The 27,011-nt window shown below is 43.9% G+C and overlaps 1 protein-coding gene across 1 annotated transcript; it reads right to left on the bottom strand.

Annotated features, from left to right (window-relative positions):
* Nucleotides 1-6,948: 6,948 nt before the first annotated feature.
* Nucleotides 6,949-25,476, bottom strand: LOC123106234 (probable periplasmic serine endoprotease DegP-like). Its single transcript, XM_044528454.1, has 11 exons — nucleotides 25,225-25,476; nucleotides 24,266-24,412; nucleotides 24,017-24,171; nucleotides 23,696-23,811; nucleotides 9,236-9,407; nucleotides 8,949-9,079; nucleotides 8,339-8,456; nucleotides 8,173-8,265; nucleotides 8,000-8,086; nucleotides 7,546-7,559; nucleotides 6,949-6,958 (listed from the first exon to the last, which is right to left on the bottom strand). Exons 1-11 carry the CDS (start codon nucleotides 25,445-25,447, stop codon nucleotides 6,949-6,951), a joined length of 1,266 nt encoding a protein of 421 aa, XP_044384389.1. The 5' UTR covers nucleotides 25,448-25,476.
* Nucleotides 25,477-27,011: the final 1,535 nt, after the last annotated feature.

Raw genomic sequence — 27,011 nt, 5'->3', positions numbered from 1 at the left:
ATAAAGGGAACTGCAAACCGGTCAACGGTACGCGACAAGAAAATTCCGCCGTGCGCACACGTGCTCCGATGACCTTCCGCCACAGAACTCGCTGGAATCTCGCCATTTACCGCTGCTGCGGCGTTGGCTTGCGGAGTAGATCGCAAGAGCGAGCAGCTACCCAGCCACGAACGAGCTAGCTCGCAAGCTCCCGATCCATCCGGCCATGAACGAGCTAGCTAGCTAGCTAGGTAGCAAGGTCCTCGATCCATCCGGCCACGAACGTTGAGGGAGTAGCTACCAAGCTCCTCGATCCAGCCGGCCATGGAATAGCTAGCTAGCTCCCGGATCCATCCGTCAACGGAGGAGCTTGCTCCTGGATCGATTCGGCGACTACCATGGACAAAGGAGCTGACTATGAACACATGCGAGAGGAAGAAGAAGACACGGGAAAGAATATACGCGAATATTCTTTTTTACGGATTCATTATGCGGGGTCTGCATTTGCGGCCGTCCGCGCCGGCCCGCAAAGCCGTTTTTTCGTGAACTGCAAACGCGTTTTGCGGGCCGGCGTGATGCGGGGTTCTGCTAGAGATGCTCTAAAGAGGTGTTTAGTTCATTGATTTCATCATGTAATACGATTAGTTACCAGTTTACCACTTACCACGTAACACTTATTTGATTTACATTGCCATGTAATTAGTTAGCAGGTAATCGGATACGACTCAATTCATTGCCGATTACGCCCAATATGCACCGTAATGAAAGTGATAACGGAGCTTCCTCCCTACGATTTCCACTCAACTGCATAGTCATCCCAATCGACCCCTTCTCCATGGAGCAGCATGGCCTCCGGCAAGAACGTTACAATGAGTTGAGACCGGATCGATTTTGCCTTGTGAGGACATTCAGTTTGGTTTCAAGCAAGAAAGTTATGAGACGAGCATTTTTCTAAAATGTAGTGTGAAAGTTATTTTTAAATACACAATAATTTCTTTAAACACGTGAAGACATTTTTGAAAGACAGTACGAACATTTTTTTAAAATACACGGTGACATTGTCTAGTTACACAATTAAATTCAAATATACCATGGACGATTTTTCTTATACATGATAGCTATTTTTTAAAATAAATGAATAATTTTTCAGAAATACATGAAGAATATTACTCAAAACATGAAATTTCTTAAAATTCATGATGACCCTTTTGTCAACACGAAGACTATATTTTAGTAGATGATGGACATATTTTAGAAAATAATGAATATGTTTTAAAATACATGATGAACACCTTTACAATTACGATGACAGTTTTAAAACAATATACACATTTTTTAAATTCGACAATGAAAATAGAACTCTGAAAAAAGAAAAAAATAGGAAAGGAAAAATTGAAAGAAAAATTGAAATGAGGAAAGGACACTAAAAACAAACTAAATTTAAAAAGAATAAACCCATATTAAAATAGAATGAATATTCAACTTATTTTTTCAAAGATGATGTTTAAAAAAATAGATGATGAACCTTATTAAAGGACATGCCTAATGCGTAACGCATGGTCAATATTTTTTAAATACATGCAAACATTGTTTTTACAAAATATGAGGTAAACTTTTCAAAATACATGTCAAACATTTTGTAAAAACTCTAGGGACATTATTTTCTATGCACAATGAAAAATGGGCCTGAGAGAAAAAGTAAAGAAAAAGAAATAAAAAATAAAAGGAGGCAAAAAAAATACGGCCTAATCTATTAGAAAGAAGAGCACACAGGAAAACAAAATGACAAAAGACCGGTTGAGCGAGCGAGTGTAATCGAGTGCGGTGGCAAATCCTACTTGGCACTTATGCGTGAAAATGTGAAATAGTACGTCCAATTCCTATTCCGTGGCTTGAGAGCTGGATATAGAGTACAAATCGCTAGCCGGCGCATAAAAGTGTTTTTTTCTTCCGTTTTTTCCGTTAACCTTTTTCCAATGATTTATACTGCATTTTTTCTTGCCTGTTTTCTTCTGAAGACGCTATTCTCATTTTATTTTTCGTTTTCATTTTATTCTTTTGTATTTTCGTTTTAGTTTTCTTTTCTATTTATTTGATTTTTATATTTTTTGTAAAATTCGTAAACTATTAGAAAAGTTGTTTTCCTTTTTCCAAATATCTGTGAACTTTGCTTAAAATCTGTGAATGTTCTGAAATTTGTCATTTATTTCTACTTATCTACAAATTTGGTCAAACTTAAAGAGGTTTGACTTTTCAAAAAACAATATACCTTATATTTTGAAACAAAGGGAATAGAAAATTATGAAAATGCAACAACACTAACGGTGCTGCAAAGCGTGCCCAACCCTTCTAGTATATACGAACCATGCATAGAGCAAGCACTTCATGGTCATACACTCATCAGTCCCGTTTACAAGAGTACAACCCATTAATAATCTCTAGTCCTCGGTCATGATGACCAAGTACATGAGGGACAATGTACAAGGTCTTGTGATACTTCCTTTCCTTCTTGTGGTGTGTTTGGCCTGTCTTTGATGCACATATGGTGATTAATAACTCATGGTTTGTTTATTTTGGGATATCAATTGTTGACCTCGATTGTTTATATGTTGAGATGATAAGTCTGTTCTTTCTTTTACATTATTTAGGTGAAATCATAAACGACAAGGGGGGCAACAAGATGATCAAAGTAAGCCACATACCCAAAGCCCGCTGTTATAAAGACAAGCACAATCTCCAAAGACAATTCTGCTGTAAATAGATAAGTTGTGCTGGCCAAATCTTTGGGAATGCTTCATAAACTGACACTGCAAGATTAATTACATACCAGCAGCAGGAACAACAAAGTAGTTTTGTTATCTCTCCTTTATCCAGTGGATAAGTATCAACCTTATGGTTCTCGAAATAATGATGTGTTGATGAGATCATAAATTTGCCATGTTTTATAAATTAGATATGTTATTTTGATATTTATAAAACTAGTCGGTTGCCTACGTAATTGTGTGGCTAGATTTGCCACGTACCATTTACATATTCAATATTGGTTTATGTACATATTTTGATAGTCTCCTACTATGTCTAGTGACAGTGAACCTGTGATGGATACTAGAAAAATATGGACTATAATCTCCCTCTCTACTCAGTATTATGTTAACATCTTTCATATACTTTTTGTTGCATTGGATGGGCGAACAACAGTTTTATAACAATTGTGAATCACCCATCATTGTAATTTGAATTATGTTTAGTAAGTATTATCGACTCTACAGGTCAAGCATGATGTATATAGATTTAAAATACATAGACAACCCAACATAAATTGACTGTTAATTTCTCATGTTCAAGAGTGTTTTGTTTTAACATCTTAGTGTTTTAAGTTTTAACACTACTTCTTTTGCACACAGACCTCAAAGCAAGTTGAGCTAGCTAATCTAGGGTTTGTGTGTTGCGGATAGATAGGAAGTGAGGGGCGTTGCTCATGTGGCTACATCTCATACTGGCTCGCTCAACTACCATGTTTTTTGGCAATGGACATACCGTCAACACCGCAGATTCTTTTGGGGCAACTATGAGAAAGTTGAGGACACGTCAAGTCCATGACTGTCTCGACTCCACATACGATGTCCATGAGGAAATAGTGTGTCCATGACAACCGTTTGGTTAGTTTCTCACAGTTGTCGACAAGAAGAGACAGTTACGGTTACTTTCTCACAATGAGGACACTGGTCTTTTCTCTTTAGTGTATTTCCTTCTTCTTTGGACTTGTCATTTCTATATTGCTTAGCTTCTTGACGCAACCTCATCACTTAACCATATCCTACCCACAAGTGTTGTTAGCATTAGTATCCTTGGTAATGTTATTGTTGAGTCTCAATGACTCACGGATACCACAACAACAGGTGCGGGTACAATTAAAGTTTTGCTCTAAGGCAAGAGCATGAACGTTCTACGTGGAGATCTTTTTGTTCTTGTTCGATGACGGATCATTAGGATGGGATTCCAATTGGCAGCTTGGGAATAGCAGGGCGGACATTGCTTATTTCTCTTTCCTCGTAGGCATATTTGCTTCTTGTCTGTATTCAGAATCGTGCCTTCTTGCATGTATGACTGATGTAATGTTGGTGTGTCCTCTATTTGGTGAACTACTTATGTATTGGCATATGTTTGCCAAAATGTTATCTTGTATTACTCTTCTATTCATGAGTAGTTGTATTTGTTGTGATGTTCACCTTGTTACCAACATATGACCCTGTGTGTATGTTGGGGCGACTAATATGTGCTTCTATCCTTAGCGAAGATTGCAAAGTCTTCATGGTGCTAGGACCACATGTTGCGCTAGACAAGTTGGTATCAAAGCCATGTTACAATCCTCGTACCTATGGGTTATGGGCCCAATCCAAAGGAAAAATCATTGAAACAATTGCTTGGAAAGAGAGGTTGGACAAAGTTGAACTAAATGGCTTGATGAAGTGACAATCTTGAAATTCTGTAAGGACCTTGAACGAAATAGGAATTTCTGAACAACTTCGAATAATGGAGAAAACAACGACACTAGAAAACCAATATGATATCTTCTATGTTCCGCAGATTCAAACTGAGAAAATATGAGAGAAAGAGAGAGAGAGAGAGAGAGAGAGAGAGAGAGAGAGAGAGAGAGAGAGATAGAGAGAGAGAGAGAGAGAGAGAGAGAGAGAGGATACTTGGGTAAGAACTTCAGACACGCAAGAGCATAAAACAAAGAAAGATGAGTTCATCTCACTGGAAAAAATGATAGCGAAGAATTATGTCTTGGAGGTCTTGATCATCTTCATGGCATCGTCTTCATGAAGGAATCTCCAGATTAGAACACAAAATAAAATTAGAAAGATTCTTCTCATGAATAAAATGAACATTTCATTAGAGCATCTCTAACTTCTTGAAGAAAAAAGGGTGAGAGGGTGGGAAAAGATAATGCTTAGGACGGATGGAAAGAGCAACGATTGGAGTGAAATTTCCAACGATACTTGTGATTTATCAAAAGGATTAGCATTCCCGTAGGAATATGAGAACACCAGTTAGAAAGGTATGGAATCAACACTTGGCATCGAAGCAACTTGAATTCCATAACAAAGAATGAACCTAGGTGTACTACTTGAATTCCCAAATACGAGATTCCAAAATTTTGATTATGCAATCTGGCACAATTGATCCAATGAGTGAAATTACATAAATAAAAGCAACCTAATATCACAATATAGCTCCATATACAACCCCCATCAACACATAACTCAAACTTCACAAACTTGTCTACCTCGGACTTTCAAAAAAGCAACGATACTTGATATGCCAATACCATCTGCGTTGTCTATCAAGTACCAGGGATCATGCTCAGCCTACTTCCACCATCAATAGTATTGAAATGATTTTTGAAAATCCGTGTCCAGAAGTAATGGAACTGAAATGATGCAATTGTGGCAAGAATCTCTTGTAAGTCAACTCCCGGGACACATCCATACGGTAAGGAGGCACCAAGACCAGAATTCCCGCCGGCAATCGATATCATATCAATTCCAAAACCCCCATGATCCTAAAACTTTTGAAAGGTGTAAGGAATAGATGAAGACACTTACATCACACTTCCTTACCAGAGGGAGGGCAGGTGGGGAAAGAAGTAAAAAAGAGTTCCTAATCTTCGATAACTACACCAACATAGTTTTTCTTGGTAGGCTCAACAACGACCAAAAGGGGCTCCTACGGTCAGTACTGCTCTGATTTAGCAAGTATTTGTCTGGTCAAATGAATAGGATCTTTTGGTTTGGCTTTGCTACTATGTCTTGGGCACTTTGGACCACTAGAAACAAGTTCTCGATTGAACATACTAAATTGCTTAAACTTTTACAGCAGTGGAAGCCGCTAGTTAAAGATGTTGACATTGAGGTCACAACGTCAAATCTCATCAGCTGGGAAAGGGTCCCTTTGTCTACCTAATGCTTCCATGTAGTCTTTTTGCTAAATCTTTTAGTGTGTGGGTTGCTGGCATGCATGTCATGTCTGTCATTATGACTGCAATCCTTGTTGGTGCAGCATTTAAACTTGTTGGTTCTTTGCTACCTTTCCGTATGCTTGTGCTGGATACTGCCGTGTGATTTAATTATAAAGTCAGGTTCTCTCTTTTTCTCTAAAAAGATCAGCTGACATCATAAAGCCATGCGAGGGAGGAGGAAGTTCTCAGAACTCTGATACACTAGTAAATCCTGGACGCCATTCTGGGCGAGCAAAAAAAATGAATATTTGATAGAAAAGAACCCCTTTGCAATTTGATCTATGATTTTGGTTCCCAACTTACTCTGTTCCACTTCCGCACCGTCCCTATGGTTACGTCCAGTTTCTCACAGAAATAGTCTGGCTATTTATTTATTTGTCATGCCAACGAAAAATAAATGTTAATCTAGAAATTTATGCATGAAAACCCGTCCAATAAGAAATGCAACAAAAAGGAGCAACTATGTATATTCACATCACAATTCTCGCACATAGCTGCAAAACAGAGTCCATATATACCAAAAATATTAGCGTCACAACATTAGAGACAAAATATTCCTTCTTTCAGTCAAAGAAGTGGAATCAGGCCGAGTCATTGCACATCACCAGTTGTTATCAGCAACTGGGAAGGATAGATTAATGCTTCAGGACATAACATCGGAATTGTCCATGTACCAAAATCAATAATATGGAACACTGCAAATTCCATGCCAAATGACTAGTAGAAGTCAAGACACAAATAGATAAGAGACCTTACACTTGCTAGGATTCTGACACATGGTTTAATAGTGGAGAGGCGTATATATGACACATGCCAAATGCCTAGAGGTCAACATACCATGGTAGGATTGTGACACGTGGTTTCATAATGGGGAGGCCACCTTAAACTTGCAACTTAGAATTTTCATCTAAGTATAACACCCAGAAAAAAATATACACTGTCTACAATCAGATCACCCTGGAAAAGAATTTCCACAAATCAGCAACAGTTAAAAATTAGTAGTGCTTTTTCACAAAGTTCACGAGCCAAGATACTTGGTCCTTCTCATGCATAGCCAAATGAGATAAGGCAACAAAGAACAAACAACGCTTCCTCAGGAACTAAGATGGGTTTAGTTACAGATAAAAACATTATTTCTAATATATCTAGAGTACTACATGTGGTCACACGTAAGCATGTATCACAGTAAGCCACACTATACAAACATCCCTCCTCAACCGAGCAGCCAGTTCAAGAGTCTGTAGAACCTGTAATAAATAATAACACAACATGAGTATCAAATAACCAAGCCTACTTTTGCTTGTCAAAACACCTCTCTCAAGGCGAATGTTTTGTACCCATATCCAGAAAGAAAACTAAGAGCAAACGTGAAAGCAATGTTTAATCCACATTCTTTGCAAAATGTCACACAACTCAAAGTTAGCGCCACAAAACCCAGACATGCATCTCTTGTTCCAAAAAATCCTAAAACTTCCAAGTCTACAAATGGAATATGGACACTTTGGTAAAAAAAACATGGGTGAAGTCTGTTCTGTACAACTTACTTGCTGCACACCACCTGTTTATCAAAATCGCAAACTTCCAAAATATCAGAATAGTGTATGGTTTGGTGTGATATTTTACACATCAGATGTGTGTCATGTAAGAATGTATTGCACAATGCACATGAGCTTGCATACTTAGTGATAGCATTCTGTCTGGATAATAGTTGTGTACAAAAAAATAGAACATACATGCTTGAGAATTGACATAATAATCTGTAGACGGGGCTAGTTAAAAAAGGAGATTTGCACCTCTTGTAATAACTTCTCCAAGTTTTGATAATTTTGCAGTCAACTCTATGGTGCTCCGTTGTTCTTTGAGTGTGTGAAACACCCCAACCTACGGAGTTTGCCAAACACATCTCTTAGAGCTAGCATTTTGCTAATAATACTTCGGTACAAATAAATGTATGGCCGGGATCAAGAAAACCGCCCTCATATATAGAAATGAACTTACAGAAATACGAACTTCAGCATCTAAAGTTCCCTTGTATATGCTCATCAGTGTATTTTCCAATTGATAATTGCAGGAAACAAAAACATTCTAGTCAAGACCGTGAAGTTACTAAATATCACACAAATTAAATTTATTTTCAGTTTGTTTACCTAACAAATCTCTAATTCACTCACCTCAATTGTGGAAGAAACAGGCTTTCCATTGAAAGATTCGATAATATCACCTTTTTGGATTCCAAATTTCTCAGCAGGCGACCCTCCCGACACCTAATGTTCAAATGTCAATAATTAACCTTTACACAGATGAGAAATTGAGCACTTTCAGGAAGTCATTACCTACCTCTTGAACAATAAGACCATCATCAATGTTAAACATACGCCATAACATGTCAACATGAGCAGGTTCTAGAAGTTTGATGTCCTTAAACATCATTCCAAGATGAGGCCGGGCGATGTGCCTACATCAAATCAGATAATCATCATTTAACATATCTTTGGTGGAACCAGGCTTCCATCTAACATGTTAAAAAATCAACAATAATGAAATATTTTGATTCAAATAGAGTTTAGAAAGGCCCAACAGGGATGAATCGTTCATAGTAGTTGACAAAACTCATAGAGGGGATTTGATATTACGTAAAAGTAACACATTTTGCACTCTCAGCGCCGTTCTACTTGTTTCTTCCTATCTAGGCCCCATCAAAGATCTAGTTCTTGATTTTCTTACAAATGAGCATTATTGCTAAATTATTTACTGTAGCCACATGTTCAAACGAGATGATGATGATATTTTCTTTGAAAATCTTTACACAACTTATGGTCATTAAATTTCATAAAAGTGAGAAAATAGATACTACTAAAAATAATGACTCCTAAAAATACGTAAAAAGAACAATTAGGAGACACCATATTAGTCTAATACTATCACAGCACTGAGAGAGAAAACGTACTGATATTTCTTCCATGAATCCAAACAATTGAGCAAAATGGAAGAAGGTATGAAAGACCCAAATCTCTTAGGGACGTTGACCATTCCGACAACTTCTCCACGCAGGTCAATAACTGGCCCCCCATAGTCAAACTGCAACAATTCATATTGGCAACATATATGAAACTTTGCAAGAACAAAAAAAATGTTATAACAATAGATTGCAATATAGAACATAAAGATGACATCACACAAAACTCAAAACTGTACCAAATGTATATAATACTATCTAATGATAAGATATATCACCTCATTATCATCACCATGGCCATCTGGAGAACGGAAGTATACATTGTGGTGCCGCTCAAACATGGTTGGATTCAAATATTCTGCCCTGGCATATGTTATCCTTAGATTTAAGGAATTGTCTCTTCCGAGCCGAAAAACCTCTTGAGCAAATTCTACATCTTTTTCATTCCACTAGTAGAAAACAGGGCTATGGTCCAGGCCGCATCAGCCCATTAGTCCCGGTTCAGTCTAGAACCGGGACCAATGTGGGCATTGGTCCCGGTTCGTGAGCCCAGGGGGCCGGCCGGGCCACGTGGGCCATTGGTCCCGGTTCATCTGGACCTTTTGGTCCCGGTTGGTGGTATAAACCGTGACCAATGGGCCTCGCTCCTGGCCCACCACCATTGGTCCCGGTTGGTGGCTTGAACCGGGACCAAAGGATGCCCTTTAGTCCCGGTTCAGGTCACCAACCGGGACCAATGAGGTGCCTATATATACCCCCTCGCGCAAGAGCAGAGCACAGTGCTCTGTTTTTTCTGGCCGAGGGGGAGAGGGCTTTGTGGTGCTCTAGCTCACCTCCTATGCACATGAGGTGTTCGATGGAATGCCCGAGCCACACTACTTAAGCTTTCTCCTCTCAAAGCTCGACCTCCAAGCTCCATTTTCTTTGAGATTTGTCTAGATTTAGCGGTCCGTCACGCCCCGTCCCCGTTTTCACCGTCGTCGATCACCCGCGCCGATCTCATCACCGACACCACCGTGGTGAGCCTCTTGTTCTTATCTTCTTTCTGAAAGAAAAATATTCTTACTTGTATGTTTAGATAGATACTTGTATCATTTTCTTACATTTTTATTGCATCTTATATAGTGCGATGGTTTTGGTATCCGCCCCCGTCGGCCCTCGTCCTGTCTATGATTCGGATTTGGTATGTATATTATCTTTATAACTATTGGTTCATTTATTGTTTATGAAAATTATGCCGACCAACGTGACATAGATTTTATTTATCTAGGATGTATGTGAATCGGAAATGCCAACCGACCTTGTCGAGAGGTTAAATTTAGTTGAAGAAGAAAACAATTTGTTGAAGGAAAAAAATAAAAAAAAATTGAGGAGGAGAAGATGATATTGGAGTTGCATGTTGCGGATGTCGTCGATGATCACAAGATCAAGATGGATGCAATGCGCTTGAAGATTAGAAAGATTAGAAAATATGCCATTCATACCGAGGCTTGGTATCATTATGCCGTTGGATCAATTGTTACCTTGGTTGCGATTATGATCGCATTTGTTTTCACATTGAAATGTTTTACATAGTTTCAATGTATGGTTTAATTAATTAGATACTCTGGAGAGCTATATGTTGTTAGATGAGAACTATGTATGCACTTTGGTTTTAATGTGATGATGAACTTCTATTAATTTGGACACTTAATTATATATAATGCACGCAGATGAACCGGCAATGGATGTACGGTGACAGACACACCCGCGAGTACATTAAGGGCGTGCATGAGTTTCTCGATGCGGCCGAGGCAAACAAGCAGAATGGTTTTATGTGTTGTCCATGCACTGAATGTGGGAATACGAGGTCTTACTCTAACCGGAAAATCCTTCACTCCCACCTGCTTTACAAGGGTTTCATGCCACACTATAATGTTTGGACGAGGCACGGAGAAATAGGGGTTATGATGGAAGACGGCGAAGAAGAAGAGTACGATGACAACTATGTGCCCCCTGAATACGGTGATGCTGCAACGGGGGGAGCTGGTGAAGATCAAGAGGAACCAGACGATGTGCCCAATGATGCTGCCACGGGTGAAGCTACTGAAGATCAAGAGGAACCAGACGATGTGCCCGATGATGATGATCTCCGCCGGGTCATTGTCGATGCAAGGACGCAATGAATTAGTCAAAAGGAGAAGCTGAAGTTCGATCGCATGTTAGAGGATCACAAAAAAGGGTTATACCCCAATTGCGAAGATGGCAACACAAAGCTCGGTACCGTACTGGAATTGCTGCAGTGGAAGGCAGAGAATGCTGTGGCTGACAAAGGATTTGAGAAGCTACTGAAAATATTGAAGAAGAAGCTTCCAAAGGATAACGAATTGCCCGACAGTACATACGCAGCAAAGAAGGTCGTATGCCCTCTAGGATTGGAGGTGGAGAAGATACATGCATGCCCTAATGACTGCATCCTCTACCGCGGTGCATACAAGGATAAGAACGCATGCCCGGTATGCGGTGCGTTGCGGTATAAGATCAGACGAGATGACCCCGGTGATGTTGACGGCGAGCCTCTCAGGAAGAGGGTTCCTGCGAAGGTGATGTGGTATGCTCCTATAATACGACGGTTGAAACGTCTGTTCAGAAACGAAGAGCATGCCAAGTTGATGCGATGGCACTGTGAGAACCGAAAGAAAGATGGGAAGTTGAGAGCACCCGCTGACGGGTCGTAGTCGAGAAAAATCGAGAGAAAGTACTGGGATGAGTTTGCAAAGGACCCAAGGAATGTATGGTTTGCTTTAAGCGCAGATGGCATTAATCCTTTCGGGGAGCAGAGCAGCAATCACAGCACCTGGCCCGTGACTCTATGTATGTATAACCTTCCTCCTTGGATGTGCATGAAGCGGAAGTTCATTATGATGCCAGTTCTCATCCAAGGCCCTAAGCAACCCGGCAATGAAATTGATGTGTACCTAAGGCCATTAGTTGAAGAACTTTTACAGCTATGGAATGGAAACGGTGTACGTACGTGGGATGAGCACAGACAGGAGGAATTTAACCTTAAGGTGTTGCTGTTCATGACCATCAACGATTGGCCCGCTCTCAGTAACCTTTCAGGACAGACAAACAAAGGATACCACGCATGCACGCACTGTTTAGATGACACTGAAAGTATATACCTGGACAAATGCAGGAAGAATGTGTACCTGGGCCATCGTCGATTTCTTCCGACCAACCATCAATGTCGAAAGAAAGGCAAGCATTTCAAAGGCGAGGCAGATCACCGGAAGAAGCCCGCCATGCGCACCGGTGATCACGTGCTTGCTATGGTCAATGATTTACACTACGTAATCTTTGGAAAGGGTCCCAGTGGACTAGCTGTTCCGAATGACGCTGAGGGACACGCACCCATGTGGAAGAAGAAATCTATATTTTGGGACCTACCCTACTGGAAAGACCTAGAGGTCCGCTCCTCAATCGACGTGATGCACGTGACGAAGAACCTTTGTGTGAACCTGCTAGGCTTCTTGGGCGTGTATGGGAAGACAAAAGATACACCTGAGGCACGGGAGGACCTGCAACGTTTGCACGAAAAAGACGGCATGCCTCCGAAGCAGTATAAAGGTCCTGCCAGCTACGCTCTTACGAAAGAAGAGAAAGAAATCTTCTTTGAATGCCTGCTCAGTATGAAGGTCACGACTGGCTTCTCGTCGAATATAAAGGGAATAATAAATATGCCAGAGAAAAAGTTTCAGAACCTAAAGTCTCATGACTGCCACGTGATTATGACGCAACTGCTTCCGGTTGCATTGAGGGGGCTTCTACCGAAAAACGTCCGATTAGCCATTGTGAAGCTATGTGCATTCCTCAATGCAATCTCTCAGAAGGTGATCGATCCAGAAATCGTACCAAGGCTAAGGAGTGATGTGGCTCAATGTCTTGTCAGTTTCGAGCTGGTGTTCCCACCATCCTTCTTCAATATCATGACGCACGTCCTAGTTCATCTAGTCGACGAGATTGTCATCCTGGGGCCCGTATTTCTACACAATATGTTCCCCTTTGAGAGGTTCATGGGAGTCCTAAAGAAATATGTCCGTAACCGCGCTAGGCCAGAAGGAAGCATCTCCATGGGCCATCAAACAGAGGATGTTATCGGGTTTTGTGTTGACTTCATTCCTGGCCTTAACAAGATAGGTCTCCCTAAATCGCGGTATGAGGGGAGACTGACTAGAAAAGGCACTCTTGGAAGAGACTCAATGATATGCAGGGACGGATATTCTTGGTCTCAAGCACACTACACAGTTCTACAGAACTCTACCTTGGTGACCCCGTATGTCGATGAACACAAGAACAGTCTGCGCTCCAAACACCCGGAGCAATGCGACGACTGGATTACATGTGAACACATCAGGACTTTCAGCAGTTGGTTGGAAACACGTCTCAGAGGTGACAACACTGTTTGTGATGAGTTGTACTTGTTGTCCAGGGGACCATCTTTGACTGTATTGACTTACAAAGGATACGAGATAAATGGGAATACATTTTACACGATCGCCCAAGATCAAAAGAGCACCAACCAAAACAGCGGTGTCCGCTTTGATGCAGCAATCGAGAGCGTAAAGGACACATATTATGGTTACATAGTGGACATATGGGAACTTGACTACGAACCTGATTTTAAGGTCCCTTTGTTTAAGTGCAAATGGGTCAATCTGTTAGGCGGCGGGGTACAGCAGGTAGACCCACAGTATGGAATGACAACAGTGGATCTAAAAAATCTTGGGTACACTGACGAACCATTCGTCCTAGCCAATGATGTGGCACAGGTTATCTATGTGAAGGACATGTCTACCAAACTGAGAAAAAGAAAAGATAAGGAAGTGAATACATCATACGATGAGCCAAAGCGCCACATAGTTCTTTCAGGAAAAAGGGACATCCTGGGAGTGGACGGCAAGACAGACATGTCTGAAGATTATGAAAAGTTTCATGAAATTCCTCCCTTCAATGTCAAGGCTGACCCAAGCATCCTGATAAACAATGAAGATTATCCATGGTTACGGCGCAATAAGCAAATGACACAAGCGAAGAAAAAGTGAAGACTTTCTCCCGCAATAAGCAAATGCTATGTGGGTGAAATTATGATACCATCCCAACTTTCAACTTTTTCAGAGGTCATTTGAAATGCTTTCATGTCTTATGGTTTGAAACTTTGATACTTCGAAAGTGATTGTCCATTTTGTACACGAAGTGCATCAAGTTTTTGTCGTAACCCTCTCTACTTTTTGGAACATGCTATGTGGGTGAAATGATGATACCATGCCAACTTTCAACCTTTTCAGAGTTCATTTTGAAATGCTTTCCAATTTCAGAGTCATTTAGCTCAAAGAATGAATTAATAGCAAACAGAATGAACTACAAAACTTTTATGAAAATAAAAACAATCAATTAAAATATTATGTTATGATCAACTAAAATAAAACTATAATATTCTTCAATAGCAAAAAGAATATAATTTGTGTGACCTAAAATCAAATTATAAGTATTTAATTGTAAGTATAAATAAAAAATAAATAGCAAAAAAGAAAAAAAATTCTAATTTTATAGTAAAGTTATTCATAAACTAGTGATTCACACAAAATTTTAAAATTTCAAATTTAAACTATTTAAAATTTAAAACTAATGGCACTAACAGAAAGTTTATAATTTTTGTGACCTAAAAGCAAAAAGAAATCACTAAAAAACTGTAAGTATTTAGTTGTAAGTAGAAATAAAAAATAAATAGAAAAAAAATTCTAATTTTATAGTAAAGTTATTCATAAACTAGTGATTCACACAAATTTTTAAAAATTCAAATTTAAACTATTTAAAATTTAAAACTCATGGCACTAACAGAAGGTTTATAATTTTTGTGACTTAAAAGCAAAAAGAAATCACTAAAAAACTGTAAGTATTTAGTTTTAAGTAGAAATAAAAAAATAAAAAACCAAAAAAATGTAGAAATAAAAAAGAAAAAAGAAAAAAAAATGCCACCTACTGGGCCTCCACGGCCTGAATACGACTAGAAACCCTACATGGGCCAGGATTCAGGCCCGCAGAAGGCCCAATAGGCCCACAGGCAAAGCAGTGTCAAATTAGGCCCATAGGCCTTCAGTTCAGAGGAGTTCGAGTGGGAGGAGGCAGCTGAGCTTATAAACTGGTGTTGGGCGCTGTCAACTAGCGATGTGGGACTAAACTTTTGGGCGCGGGGCGCACAAGGGCATTGTTCCCGGTTGGTGGCACGGACTTGTCGAATCCAAAGTCTTCGAGGGTCTTCGTGTAGCCGTTCATGTCGTAGTCGGACTTGTCAAAATGCACACCGGCGGTAGTGGAACTTGTGTCGGTCGTCGTGGTACTAGGCCCCTGATCTTGGCGTGATCCAAAAAGAAGACACGGCGTTGGGGGAAGACCCGAAAGTGCTCCCGGAGTCAAACGCAGGGTCGTGCGCAGCGGTCGAGGAACTGCTGCTCGATGTAGGGGACTGGCGAGAAGGGGCCTGCAGGTCATCGGGGCTTGGCGCACTGGCGACGAAGGATGATGAGGTGGCGAAGGAGGAGCTCTGCTCCTAGGAGCTGGTTACCGGTGGCGCGACGGACGGCAGGGTCGAGCAGGAGTAGGGACTCGCCGGTAGGGCAGGAACGAGGTGAAGCGGGGCCGGTGATGTTGTGCAGAAGGACGGCAAGGTTCGGCGATGGTGCATGGGGTCGCGCTGGCATGGGGAGGCGCTGGACTTGGGCTCCGGTGGGAGGGAGGAGGAGGCAACAAGAGGTCGAGGCTAGGGCCTCGGGGCGGAGCAGCTCCGGGGCGGAGCTTTGAGCTTGGCCGGCAGCAGCCATGGAGAAGGGCGGCGCTGGGGTGTGTCAAGGATCCTGGCAACACAATGTACTACCATGATGAATACCGGTGGAAGAGATGCATATGCAAAGGAAGATAACACCGTCTCAGATTTCACCTTAGCGAGGCCAAGGGATCAAAATCCGGATGATCGACCGAGAGACATTTAGCACTCCGCTTCTAATGTTCTCCTTGATGTGCTAGCGTAACCCATTCATAGATATGGTTTGGTATCTAGAACATCAAGTAAAAGGTCAGACTTCGGGAGCACAAGAATCCATAAGGAGTAGCTTATTGGAGTAAATCCTACGAAATTCTTATGGGGAGGTGGCCAACTTCCTCAATCGAGATACTACAACAACAGGTCTTCCGGCTGGGTGTGTTGGCCACGACATCCACTTTAGCGGATTACAGAGAGACCATTATTATAGTTCTTGAGAGATGTTCCAACCATCATATTTGCCTGAGATTCAGATCTGGTTGGTGTCAGAATATTCTAGACTCATCAAGTCTAGAAGGAAAAAAAATGAAAGTTTGCAACACAAAACGACGAGATGGCGTTGCGAGATTCTCGGGAAATGAACTATGATAGCAAGCTCCAAAACATGAGCTGGTTCTGCTACACACATGTGAACATGCTGTCCCAGACAAGCATGACCACATGGTAGTCTTATAATAAAAGACTACCGAGTTCTGGTTGGGAACCATCATCAAGGATATCAAAGTCCTTGTGCACTTATCGATGAACTTCTTATCCTTGAACAAATCAATCCGTGACTAAAGGGTGCATTGGTCACGGTTCGTGGCACCAACCGAGACCATTGCCCCCCTTTAGTCCCGGTTGGTGCCACCAACCGGGACCAATGGCCTTCGCTTCCCGCCCTTTGGGCTGTCGAAAAGAGGCCTTTGGTCCCGGTTGGTGGCACCAATCGGGACTAAAGGGGGCAATGGTCACGGTTGGTGCCACGAACCGTGACCAATGCGCCGTCTATATAAGCAAGACTTGTGAAAATTTTGGATCTGTTCTTCAACCCGCCCCGACGACGCCGCCAGGCTGCCCCTCTGCTCGCCTCGCCGTCGCCGCCGTTGCCCCTGCCCCGCCCCCGAGCGCGCCCCCTCGCCGTCGTCCGCGGCCGCCCGTCCACCGCCCCTGAGCACCCCCTGCGCCACCGAGCACCCTCTGCGCCTCGCCCTCAACGCCGTTGTCCCTGCCCGGCCCGCCCCGAGCGCGCCCTCCCCCGCCGTCGTCGCCGGCCGCCCGTCCACCGCCCCCGAGCACCCCCTTCGCCCCCGAGCCCGTCCGCCGCCGCCGAGCGCGCCCCGCCGTCGCCCTCGCCCTCGCCGACCCCGAGCCCGTCCTCGTCGCTGTCGCCCCCGACGCCGGCCGCCCGCGTCTCCTCCCCGATCCCTCCGTGAGAGGTAGCTACCGCCTCCTCTCCCCTTCCTTCCTTCCCTGCTCCTGAATTTGCAGATGTATGTATGTATGTATGAGGAATTTTGATATTTGTTCATATATATATACTGTAGATGTATGTATGATGATGAATTCTGATATTTTTTTGTTCATATATACTGTTCATATATACTGTAGATGTATGTATGATGAATTTTGATATTTTTTTGTTCATATATACTGTTCATATATACTGTAGATGTATGTATGATGAATTTTGATATTTTTTTGTTCATATATAATGTAGATGTATATGTATGTATGGAATGATATCGATGGATGTATGTATATAGAACATTCGTAGAAAATATAATGAGAGGAAGAAGAGGATAAAAAAGAAGAGGAATAAGAAAAGAAAAAAGAGGAGAAGAAAGAATAGAGGAGAAGATCTCCTCTATTCTTTCTTCTCCTCTTTTTTTTCTTCTTCTTCCTCTTTTTTTATTGGGAACGAGGGTCGTCGAGGGTCGCCGAGCGGTAGAGGAAGAAGAGGATAAAATAGAAGAGGAAGAAAAAAAAGAGAGGGGTCGACGGTCGCCTAGGGGTCGAGGGTCGAGAGGGGGTCTAGGGTCGCCGAGAGGGGAGAGGAAGACGAGGAGAAATAAATAAGAAGAAGAAAAAAGAAGAAAAAGAAGAGGAGAAGAAGGAAGGAATAGAGGAGAAGAAGAGAAAAATAGAATAGAGGAGAAGAAGAAAGGAATAGAGGAGAAGAAGAGAAAAATAGAATATATTCTATTTTTCTCTTCTTCTCCTCTATTCCTTTCTTCTTCTCCTCTTTTTTTTCTTCTTTTTTTTCTTCGACACGTGGGGGGGAGGGGGGTCGAGAACGCCGGACATTCATGAGAGAGGCGAGGAAGAAGGGGAAGAAGAGGAGAGGAAGAAGAGGAAGTCTTCTCCTCTATTCTTTCTTCTCTTCTTTTTTCTTCTTCTTCTTCCTCTTTATTTTATCGGGAACGAGGGTCGTCGAGAGGATCGCCGAGCGGTAGAGGAGAAACCCTAAATAGAAAGTATCATCGGTGTGAGATACATGTACCGTCGGTGTCGGACACTACATCTACATCCCACAAGTGGCGCGGGCTTCGACGCCCACGTCACTTGTGGGACGTGGATGTAGTGTTCGACACCGAAGGCCACATGTATCTCACACCCACGATACTTGCTAGCTATTTAGGGTTTCCTTTGACACTAGGCAACCTCCCGATCCCTCGGCGATCCTCTCGAACATGAGAGGAAGAAGAGGGTCGTCTAGGGGTCGAGGGTTCCAGGGTCGTCGAGGGTTTGAGGGGTCGAGGATCACCGAGGGGTCGAGAGAGGTTTCCTAGTGTCAAAGTATTGAAGAAATCCATGCCTTCATCATTAGCCGGAAGTAACCAGGGCATGTTGGTACGAAGTTCTGCAAAGTTGTTCTGGAATGGAGTCCCGGATAGAATAATTTGCCTTTTGGTACGAATTCAGCAAAGGCCTTCCAAATAGCAATATTCGGAAGGCTCTTTCTGAACTTTGTACCAAAAAGCGAATTATCCTATCTGGGACTCCGTTCCAGAACAACTTTGAAGAGCTTCCTACCATCATGCACATGTTACTTTCGCCTAATGATGAAGACATGGTTTTGTTGAATCCTTTGACACTAGGCAACCTCCCGACCCCTCGGCGATCCTCTCGAACATGAGAGGAAGAAGAGGATAAAAAAAGAAGAGGAAGAAGAAGAAAAAAGAGGAGAAGAAAGAATAGAGGAGTTCTTCTCCTCTATTCTTTCTTCTCCTCTTTTTTTTTCTTCTTCCTCTTTTTTTTATCGGGAACGAGGGTCGTCGAGGGACATAGATGTAGTGTCGTCGTTGTCGATATATGCCCCCTCCCAATAGCTTACTATGATTAGGTAGCTAGTTCTACATTTGGCACTAATATATCCATCTGTCATGTTTGAATAATAATTGCCATGTTGTAAATATTTGTAGAAACTATGGACACCGCCCTAGACGAAGCAACAAAAGAATCGTTGTTGAGGGAGATAATCGCACAAGGAAGTGATGCCGTCTTGTACTATCTCAACGAAACCGATGGTCTGGAAGGAGAGGGTGAACAAGCTGGCTACCGTGACCTAATGCCGGTGCAAGAAGAAGAACATGAGGACGGCTCCGGTGACCCAATGCCGGTGCAAGAAGGAGACCGTGATGATGGCTCCGGTGACCGAACCGAGTCCGGCCAGGTATATATATTAGTTAAGCCTATGCTGACTAGCTGATTGATGCATTCATTGTTTTGGTATGTACACATATTAATTAAGTCTTTGTTCTTTTTTCTAGCCCTCCGGATCGAGCACAACTTCGGTAAAGAGACGAGGCCCGAAGAAAAAGTTGAGCTCGGATGAAAAGCTTGAGATCACAGCAATCGCGCCCGACGGCCAACCTATTGAACCCCTCCGGACAAAGAGCGCATTTGTTGCTCAGTGCGGGGTTCTGGTTAGGGACAAGATCCCGATAAGCATCCAGCAATGGTTTAAGCCGGCTACAGAAGACCTTGAGGTGTCTTATGTCAATGATATGCAGAAAAATGATCTTTGGACTGAGCTGAAGTCAAATTTCACCCTACCGCCAGAGGGTAATCCAGAGAACCCAATTAAAGAGAAATTAATCAAGTCTTTTGCTCTGAAGAGGATGGCAGATCTATTCAGGAGGTGGAAGAAAGAGCTGAATAGGTTTGTCGATAAAAAAGAGACACCAGAATTCAAGGGCAGATATGAGAAGATCAGAGATCACTGGCCCGCATTTGTGGCCTGCAAGACATCGGAAAAGAGTCAGAAGATGTCGGCGACAAACAAGCAAAATGCTGCAAAGAAGAAGCTTCACCATCGCACGGGGTTAGGTGGCTACCTCGTAGCCCGGCCTAAGTGGTCCAAGGTTGAGAATGATCTGATTCATAAAGGGATCGAACCAGAGACAAATAACTGGCCAGACCGTTGCCGGACTTGGTTCTTCGGGGCTGGCGGAACCTTGGACCCTGAAACAGGGAAGTGCATTTGGACGAACGAACAAATGGACATACCAGTCAGTAAGCTTAAGCAGTATATCGAAGCAGCGCAGGAAGGGACGTTCTTTCCAGACAGAGAGCACGACGAGCTCACAATGGCCCTCGGGAATCCTGAGCACCCTGGACGGACACGAGGCACGCAAGGCTCCGTTCTGTGGAAGGTTGGGTTTCCGAACGCAGGCGGTTACAAATCCCATGAGAGGAGGAAAAAAGTGTAGCAGACCGAACTGCAGGCGCTGCACGCAAGGGTACAAGCGATAGAGGAACGAGAAGCAAATCGCAGCAAACGTACTGCCGAAGCCTCCCCCGAAGCCACCCCGCCATCTCAGCGCAGAAGCAGCGTGGCTTCCACCGAGCTGCTTCAGCCGGAGCATGCCTTGACGGCTCCTGCCAGCTATCCTGTGGATGCTATAACGGAGTCTCAAAATTGCCACCTTATGACGCAATGGATGAATTTGAAGGTCAAGGCGGCTGTTGGCTCTGTTTATCCTACTGAACCCGACGCAACTTTTCACTGCCAGCCGATTCCAGAAGGATATGCTAGGGTGATGGTGGATGAGATAACGGAGGGATTTGAGGACCTCCAGCTTGACCACCCTACCGGTGAAGGGGAGACTCGGCTGGGGTCTGCTCTGAAGACTCCATGCCTATGGCGGAAGGACCTCATCAACCTTCCGAACTGGACGCCTCCGCCTCCTCCTCCTCTGGCAAGTCAGGGTACTCCGCCTCCTCCACCGCCTCCTCCTCCGGCGAGTGACGATCAGGGCCCTCGGCCGGCTCCTTCTCCGGCGCGTGGCGGCACTCCGCCTCCTTCTCCGCCTGCGCCGACACGCCCGAGCAGCCAGCCTCCTCCTTCTCCGCCTCGTCAGCAAGGGCGGAAGAGACCTGCCGCCGCTCCGGCTGCTCCGGCGGGTCGTAGTCCTTCTCCTCCGCCTCTTAAGCAAGTAAAGAAGACAACTGCTTCGTCTGCTTGGTCGGCGTCTAGCAGTACAACCAGAGGCGGGAGGACATACAGATTCGGTCCTTCTCTGAAGACTCCAGAGAAGTTAACATACGAGAGGACCCAGGAGGAGAACATCGAGATCGCGCGAGAAGAAGTGAGGAAATTCTTTGAAGGGGTGAAAGCAAAGAAACATCCACCTCCAGAGGAGAAGGTAGATCGGGTGAAAGTGAAGCGCACTCTGGCTGCCCTGACAAAACCACCGAAGTCTGATCCGCCGAAAGGAAACTATGACCGCATTATTGGAAAGGAATTTGCCGAAGCGGAGTGGTCGGGAAGTACTATCAGTGATCAAAGGCTGAAAGAACGACGAGCTGGGAAACAAATTGCCCAGCTCGGCAAACAAGCGAAGCAATCATGCCCCCCGCTCAAGGTGCCTAGCCACAACGTCGCTAATGATCCGAGGATGGTGCCCGTTTATAGCAATCTTGCAGATTACCTGCCCGACGAAGTACATTATGAACCCATGGACATGCAGATGCAAAGATACGAGTACGGGAAGCCTCTCGTCAAAGATGAAAGATCTCTATCAACGATGATGCGAAGATTGCATGATTGGTACTTGAAAATCTGCAGAGACTCTGGGGGAGGAGTACTTTGTATGTGAAAGTTAAAAAGGAGCATGACCTCGTTGGAATTGATCTGTTGCCTGTTCCATTTGAGGAGTTCTATCAGTTTTTCAATCAATTGGCCCTCGATAAAACAACGGTCGCCTGCTACTGTCTGTAAGTAGTACTACTTCTGTCATTAAGTTTCTCTATATAGCTTAGCTCTTTCATTGCATGTATTTATAATCATCCTCACTATATTATGCAGATTGAAGATCGTCGAATTGAAGAAAAGACAAGTCAGTGATATTGGGTTCATTAACACATATCTCATAGATGCAACTAAGGTTAAACTTCATGCCGCAGCTACCGAGGCCAACTTGCTACAATCATTCGTAATAAATCAAAACAAAGATATAATACTCTTTCCTTACAACTTCAAGTGAGTGTTACTGTCTTGTGCGTATTCGGTTTCCCTTATATATTAGTCGAGGTTATAGCAATGTAATTCATGAGTTATGCATGCGTGTGCAGTTTCCACTATATTCTCCTAGAGATTAAGCTTGAGCAGGGACTAGTAACCGTCTTAGACTCAAGACGAAAAGATCCCCAGGACTATGCAGACATGACTGAAATCCTCAAGAAGTAAGTTAAATCGATCATTATCCACCATATCAGAAACTTTGTTCATTTCCTGATATCAAGTAATTGTTTTCTTTGTCCGGCAGGGTTTGGAGAAAATTCACCAAAAAAGTTCCGGGACTGCCGAAGGAGCTGGAATTTAGACACCCGAAAGTAAGTACTATAGTAGCATGTTCCGCGCATCTCCTAGTGATTCAAGCGCTAGTTTCATCAATACCATTTAGCATTCTTGCTCATCAGTTTGATTGACCTCTACTTCTTGTAAAGTGGTTGTGGCAGGAACAAGGGAATGATTTCTGTGGATACTACATCTGCGAGTCCATCCGCGCACACGACGTGTGAGCGGGGCGGGTACTCTAACGAACAATATGAAGTACGTAAATAACAACATTCACAATTTTATTTTATTACCATCATTTGTGTTGAGTTTCATTCATTCATATATATATGTATTGACCCCCTTCTTCAAATTAGATGTTTCGGAAGCGGGATGAACTCCTAGCACCAGCTCGCATGCGAGCAATTTAAGAGGAATTGGCGGCATTCTTTCTTGACCACGTGATCCCTGAAGACAGAGAACTATATGTCAACCCTGAGTCCGTAATTTAGGAGATTATATTTGTAAGAGATAATTATTGTATATATGTAGCCGGTAGTGTCAGATAGATATACGAGAACTTGTTGTTCGACCAATCTCTCGGAGAAGGAGAGGTGGTCGATATCACTTCTCTCTGTATGCATATATGTTCATGACGATCTTCTGTTTCCTTCGTTTGCTTTACTAGCTAGCCAGCGTGTCTAATCCTCTCTATACGTATGTATAGTACGTAGCGTCAACCAAGCACGGACATAAGAGAGGACACTTCTCTATATTAATTATAGCTAGCTAACACAATATATGAAACACCTAAATTAACCCCCCAAAACCCCCAACCCCCCGCCCCTTTCAAAAAAAAGAACAAAAACCCCAGCCACAGAAAAGCTGACGCGTGGATGCCTATTGGTCCCGGTTGGTGCCACCAACCGAGACCAAAGGGTCTCCTGACTGGGCTCTGCGCACTGCCCACGTGGAGGGGCTTTAGTCCCGGTTCTGGATTGAACCGGGACTAAAGGGGGGAGGTATTAGTACCGACACTTTAGTCCCGGTTCAGAAACCGGGACTAAAGGCCCTTACGAACCGGGACTGTAGGCCCTTTTTCTACCAGTGTTCAAAGATGGTAAGTTGATTGGTTGATCCACCTGAACACCCAGGAAAGCGAGATCGTAGTGGGGCTGGAGATAGACCAGCTGGCCCTTTGCACTGGTGCCATTTAGCAAATGAACAGTGACCTAAAAATGGTTGCAGAACAGATTATATACGACTTTTGGTAAGCGAAGGTGTGTTTTGTTTCCATTTCGTTATTAGAAAAGGCCAATAGCACACACAAAAAACATGTGAATTGCAATACAAGATTATCATTTTTTTAGATGGAACCAGCTGTAAAAGATAGTACATGCATATATAGAAATTAATAGAAAAAGCACATTGACTCACATCAGCATCTGTAGCATACTCTTCACCGCCTGACCAGACACTATAAGGAGCATCCTTTGTGCGAATCAGCCGTGCAGTTGTCAAAACAAGGCCAGTTTTCTTCTCCTCGTCCCAACCGACCCAGAAGCCAGAGCACCTTCTTAGCGGTTCACCATCTGTGTGATTCAAACACAATATATATGTTAAGTTGCGCGACGACGGATCAACTAATCCAAATCATAGAGTGTACAAGGATACATATAAAAGTACCGCGAGAGGATGAAATCCCTAGAAGAAATTTCGCAGCGAGGAGCACAGCCTTGCTTCCGGATCGAAAGACGGGGAAAAGCTCGATGGTGTGAAACCTGGTGGCAGGTTTGTAGTAGTCGAGCGTAGCAATTTTCACAGGGCGGGGAGCTACAGGCAGAAGTAGAACATAAATATATATATCGAGGGTAATTAATTGAACAGTTGCGTTATTACTTTTTTTTACAATGCGCATAAGCATGCGTATCATATATTGAGGAAGAAGCGGCAAAGAAGCCGGATACATACAACGCCTTTCGGCCATTACAATGCCAATCACAAGGATTAGAATCCATATCCACCAAACGCACCCATCACAGGAACTACAATACATGCTCCACCTAGGCATGTCATGATGGACGGCAGAGACCTCTACAACCATGCCAAGACTCAAGGACAACACAGACCAACGTACCCCACCCACTACGCCAAGAGGAAGTCAGTAAGTGGACGGTAGGGCCTGGGCAAACCTACAAGAGGCATCATCGAGAGAGCTCCGGCGATGGTGTACATTAATTGCGCCTCGGAGGCCCACGCCCAAAGTAGTAGCCGACACCGATAAGAGCCATGCCACCGGGACTCCTCGAGCACCAAGGAGGGAACGACGGAATTCCAGATCGCCGCCGCCTGGTCCGAAGGCCGAACCAAGGGTTTCCCTTGAGCATGAGGGAGGGAGTCCACGGACGTTGCCATGCTAGCCTCAGCGTCATGAAGCAGGGATTTCTCCCAGCCCAAGATCATAAAACCAAAGTTTCGGAGCTGCTCAATCAGGCCGGCCACCGGCGCCCTCGTCGCGACCCTCGGCCTCAACACCACGCACCACCAGCCCGCCTCCCGCCACAAGCCATCCCTTCCCTGGCGCTAGAGTAGTAAACTGATGACAAATTGGATGGTGGTCGGGAATCGTGCGATCATATTCATACCTGATTCTTCGTCGAGACTAGCCTTTTCCATCTTGGCCAAGTAGTCATCGCCGAAGGAATCGGGATTAACCCCCGCCCATTGTGACGGATTAGGCAAGTCCTCGTCACTGTCGCTCCCCAGATCCACCACCTTCTTCTTCTTCTCCGGCAAGGGATCGTCTCGGCTGGTCGGATCGGCCGCCATGGTTCTTTTGTTGTTGGATCTCTCCACACCCGCGCCCATCTTCTTTCTCCGATCGATGGGAATCAACCGTCGACCCGTCGACCCTCTTGCAATCGCCCCGCTGCTGCCGACTGCTTCGTGTTCGTGGTTGGGTTCGGGGTCGGGCCGTACATGCACGGGGTACGGCCCGCAGCTTGCTCGTACGCCTGCGTGTATCTCTCGGCGGAAGGAGTATCGCGTCGTACGCCGGCGTACGGGGCATGCGCCGCCTACTAGGGTTCGTTGCATCCCGCCATTTCTAAAAGTGATACCACCGAAGGGTGCGGGGGAGTGGAACGAACCGCCGTAAATCTTTCCAGGGAGTACGTACGTACGTACAAGGATGCATGAGTACGTACCCATATGGATTCCTACTTCATTTTCTTGTTAAGACTAGTAATAATGTACGTGCAATACACGTTTATATTAGGTAGCGTATTAGTTGTACGTTATATTAGATAAGATATATGTTGCATGTTGGTATTTGGTAAGATATTAATTACTTTTTTGCGGGAATGGTACTCCCTTCGGTCCTTTTTAGTTCACCTATAAGATATTAACTACAGGAAACCGTTTCCCGTGTGTTATCCTATAAGCCGAGTGCTTTTTTTCGTGCACCCGGCTTATGCTCCTCTAAGCCGAGTCCCGAGGAAAAAACACCCGGTAAATACAAAGAACTCGGCTTATGGTCATCTATAAGCCGAGTTTCGCAAAAAAGCTCACGGCTAACATGAAACACACGGTATCTACGGGAAAAGGCACCCGGCTTACAGCACACACTCGGCAAAGACCTCTGCCACGTGTCTGCAACGGCAGTGGTTGACGGCGCCCGTCACGGAGCAGCCTATAAGCCGTGTGTCCGAAGAAGGCACCCGACTTATAGCACATATAAGTCGTGTGCCCGAAACAGGCACTCGGCTTATAGGAAATGTAAGCCGTGTGTCCGACAAAAGCACTAGGCTTACATTTTTGCGGTTTTTTTGCAATGGTAACATTTGTGCGAAATTGGTTTAAGATGGTTTTCATTGCATTTATATTTACTACTTAATTAGTATTATTATTCTCACCTATTTTTCTGTTGACTAGTTTTCATGTGTCTTATTTGTGAAATTCTTAATTTAACGCCACTTTTAATATTTTGATGACTCTTTCGACACCCTAACGTAGCCGCCACCACACTTCTAGACGTGTAAGAGGCCTCAACGCAAGATTTGGCGGCATGGCTAGCCCCCGGAAATCGCCGGTCACAATGGTAGACACGCGAAGCGCAATCCGCGTAGAGGGAAGTGTTCAAATACTTCTGCATCACCAAAAATTATGAAAAATTACCATCCGTCCTATATCACATGTGCCCACGCCGTGTAAGAAAATCATGATTTTATCGCGCTCCGAGTGTTCAATAATATTCACGCCGCACCGTTACCGCAGAACGTTTATTATACCGTGTCATCGCCGTCCGTGAGGGGGGCCACACCCCGGAGCCGTGTGCTGCCTCTTCAGACATGCCACCACACCTTAAGGCATGTATGAGGGCCCCACGCGATGCTCCGGTGTTATTGCTACCCCCCAAGGCCCCCGTCCTGCC

Source organism: Triticum aestivum, chromosome 5A (assembly GCF_018294505.1).
Source record: "Triticum aestivum cultivar Chinese Spring chromosome 5A, IWGSC CS RefSeq v2.1, whole genome shotgun sequence".
Taxonomy (NCBI): Eukaryota; Viridiplantae; Streptophyta; class Magnoliopsida; order Poales; family Poaceae; genus Triticum; species Triticum aestivum.
This window is presented reverse-complemented; position numbering and strand designations above follow the sequence as displayed.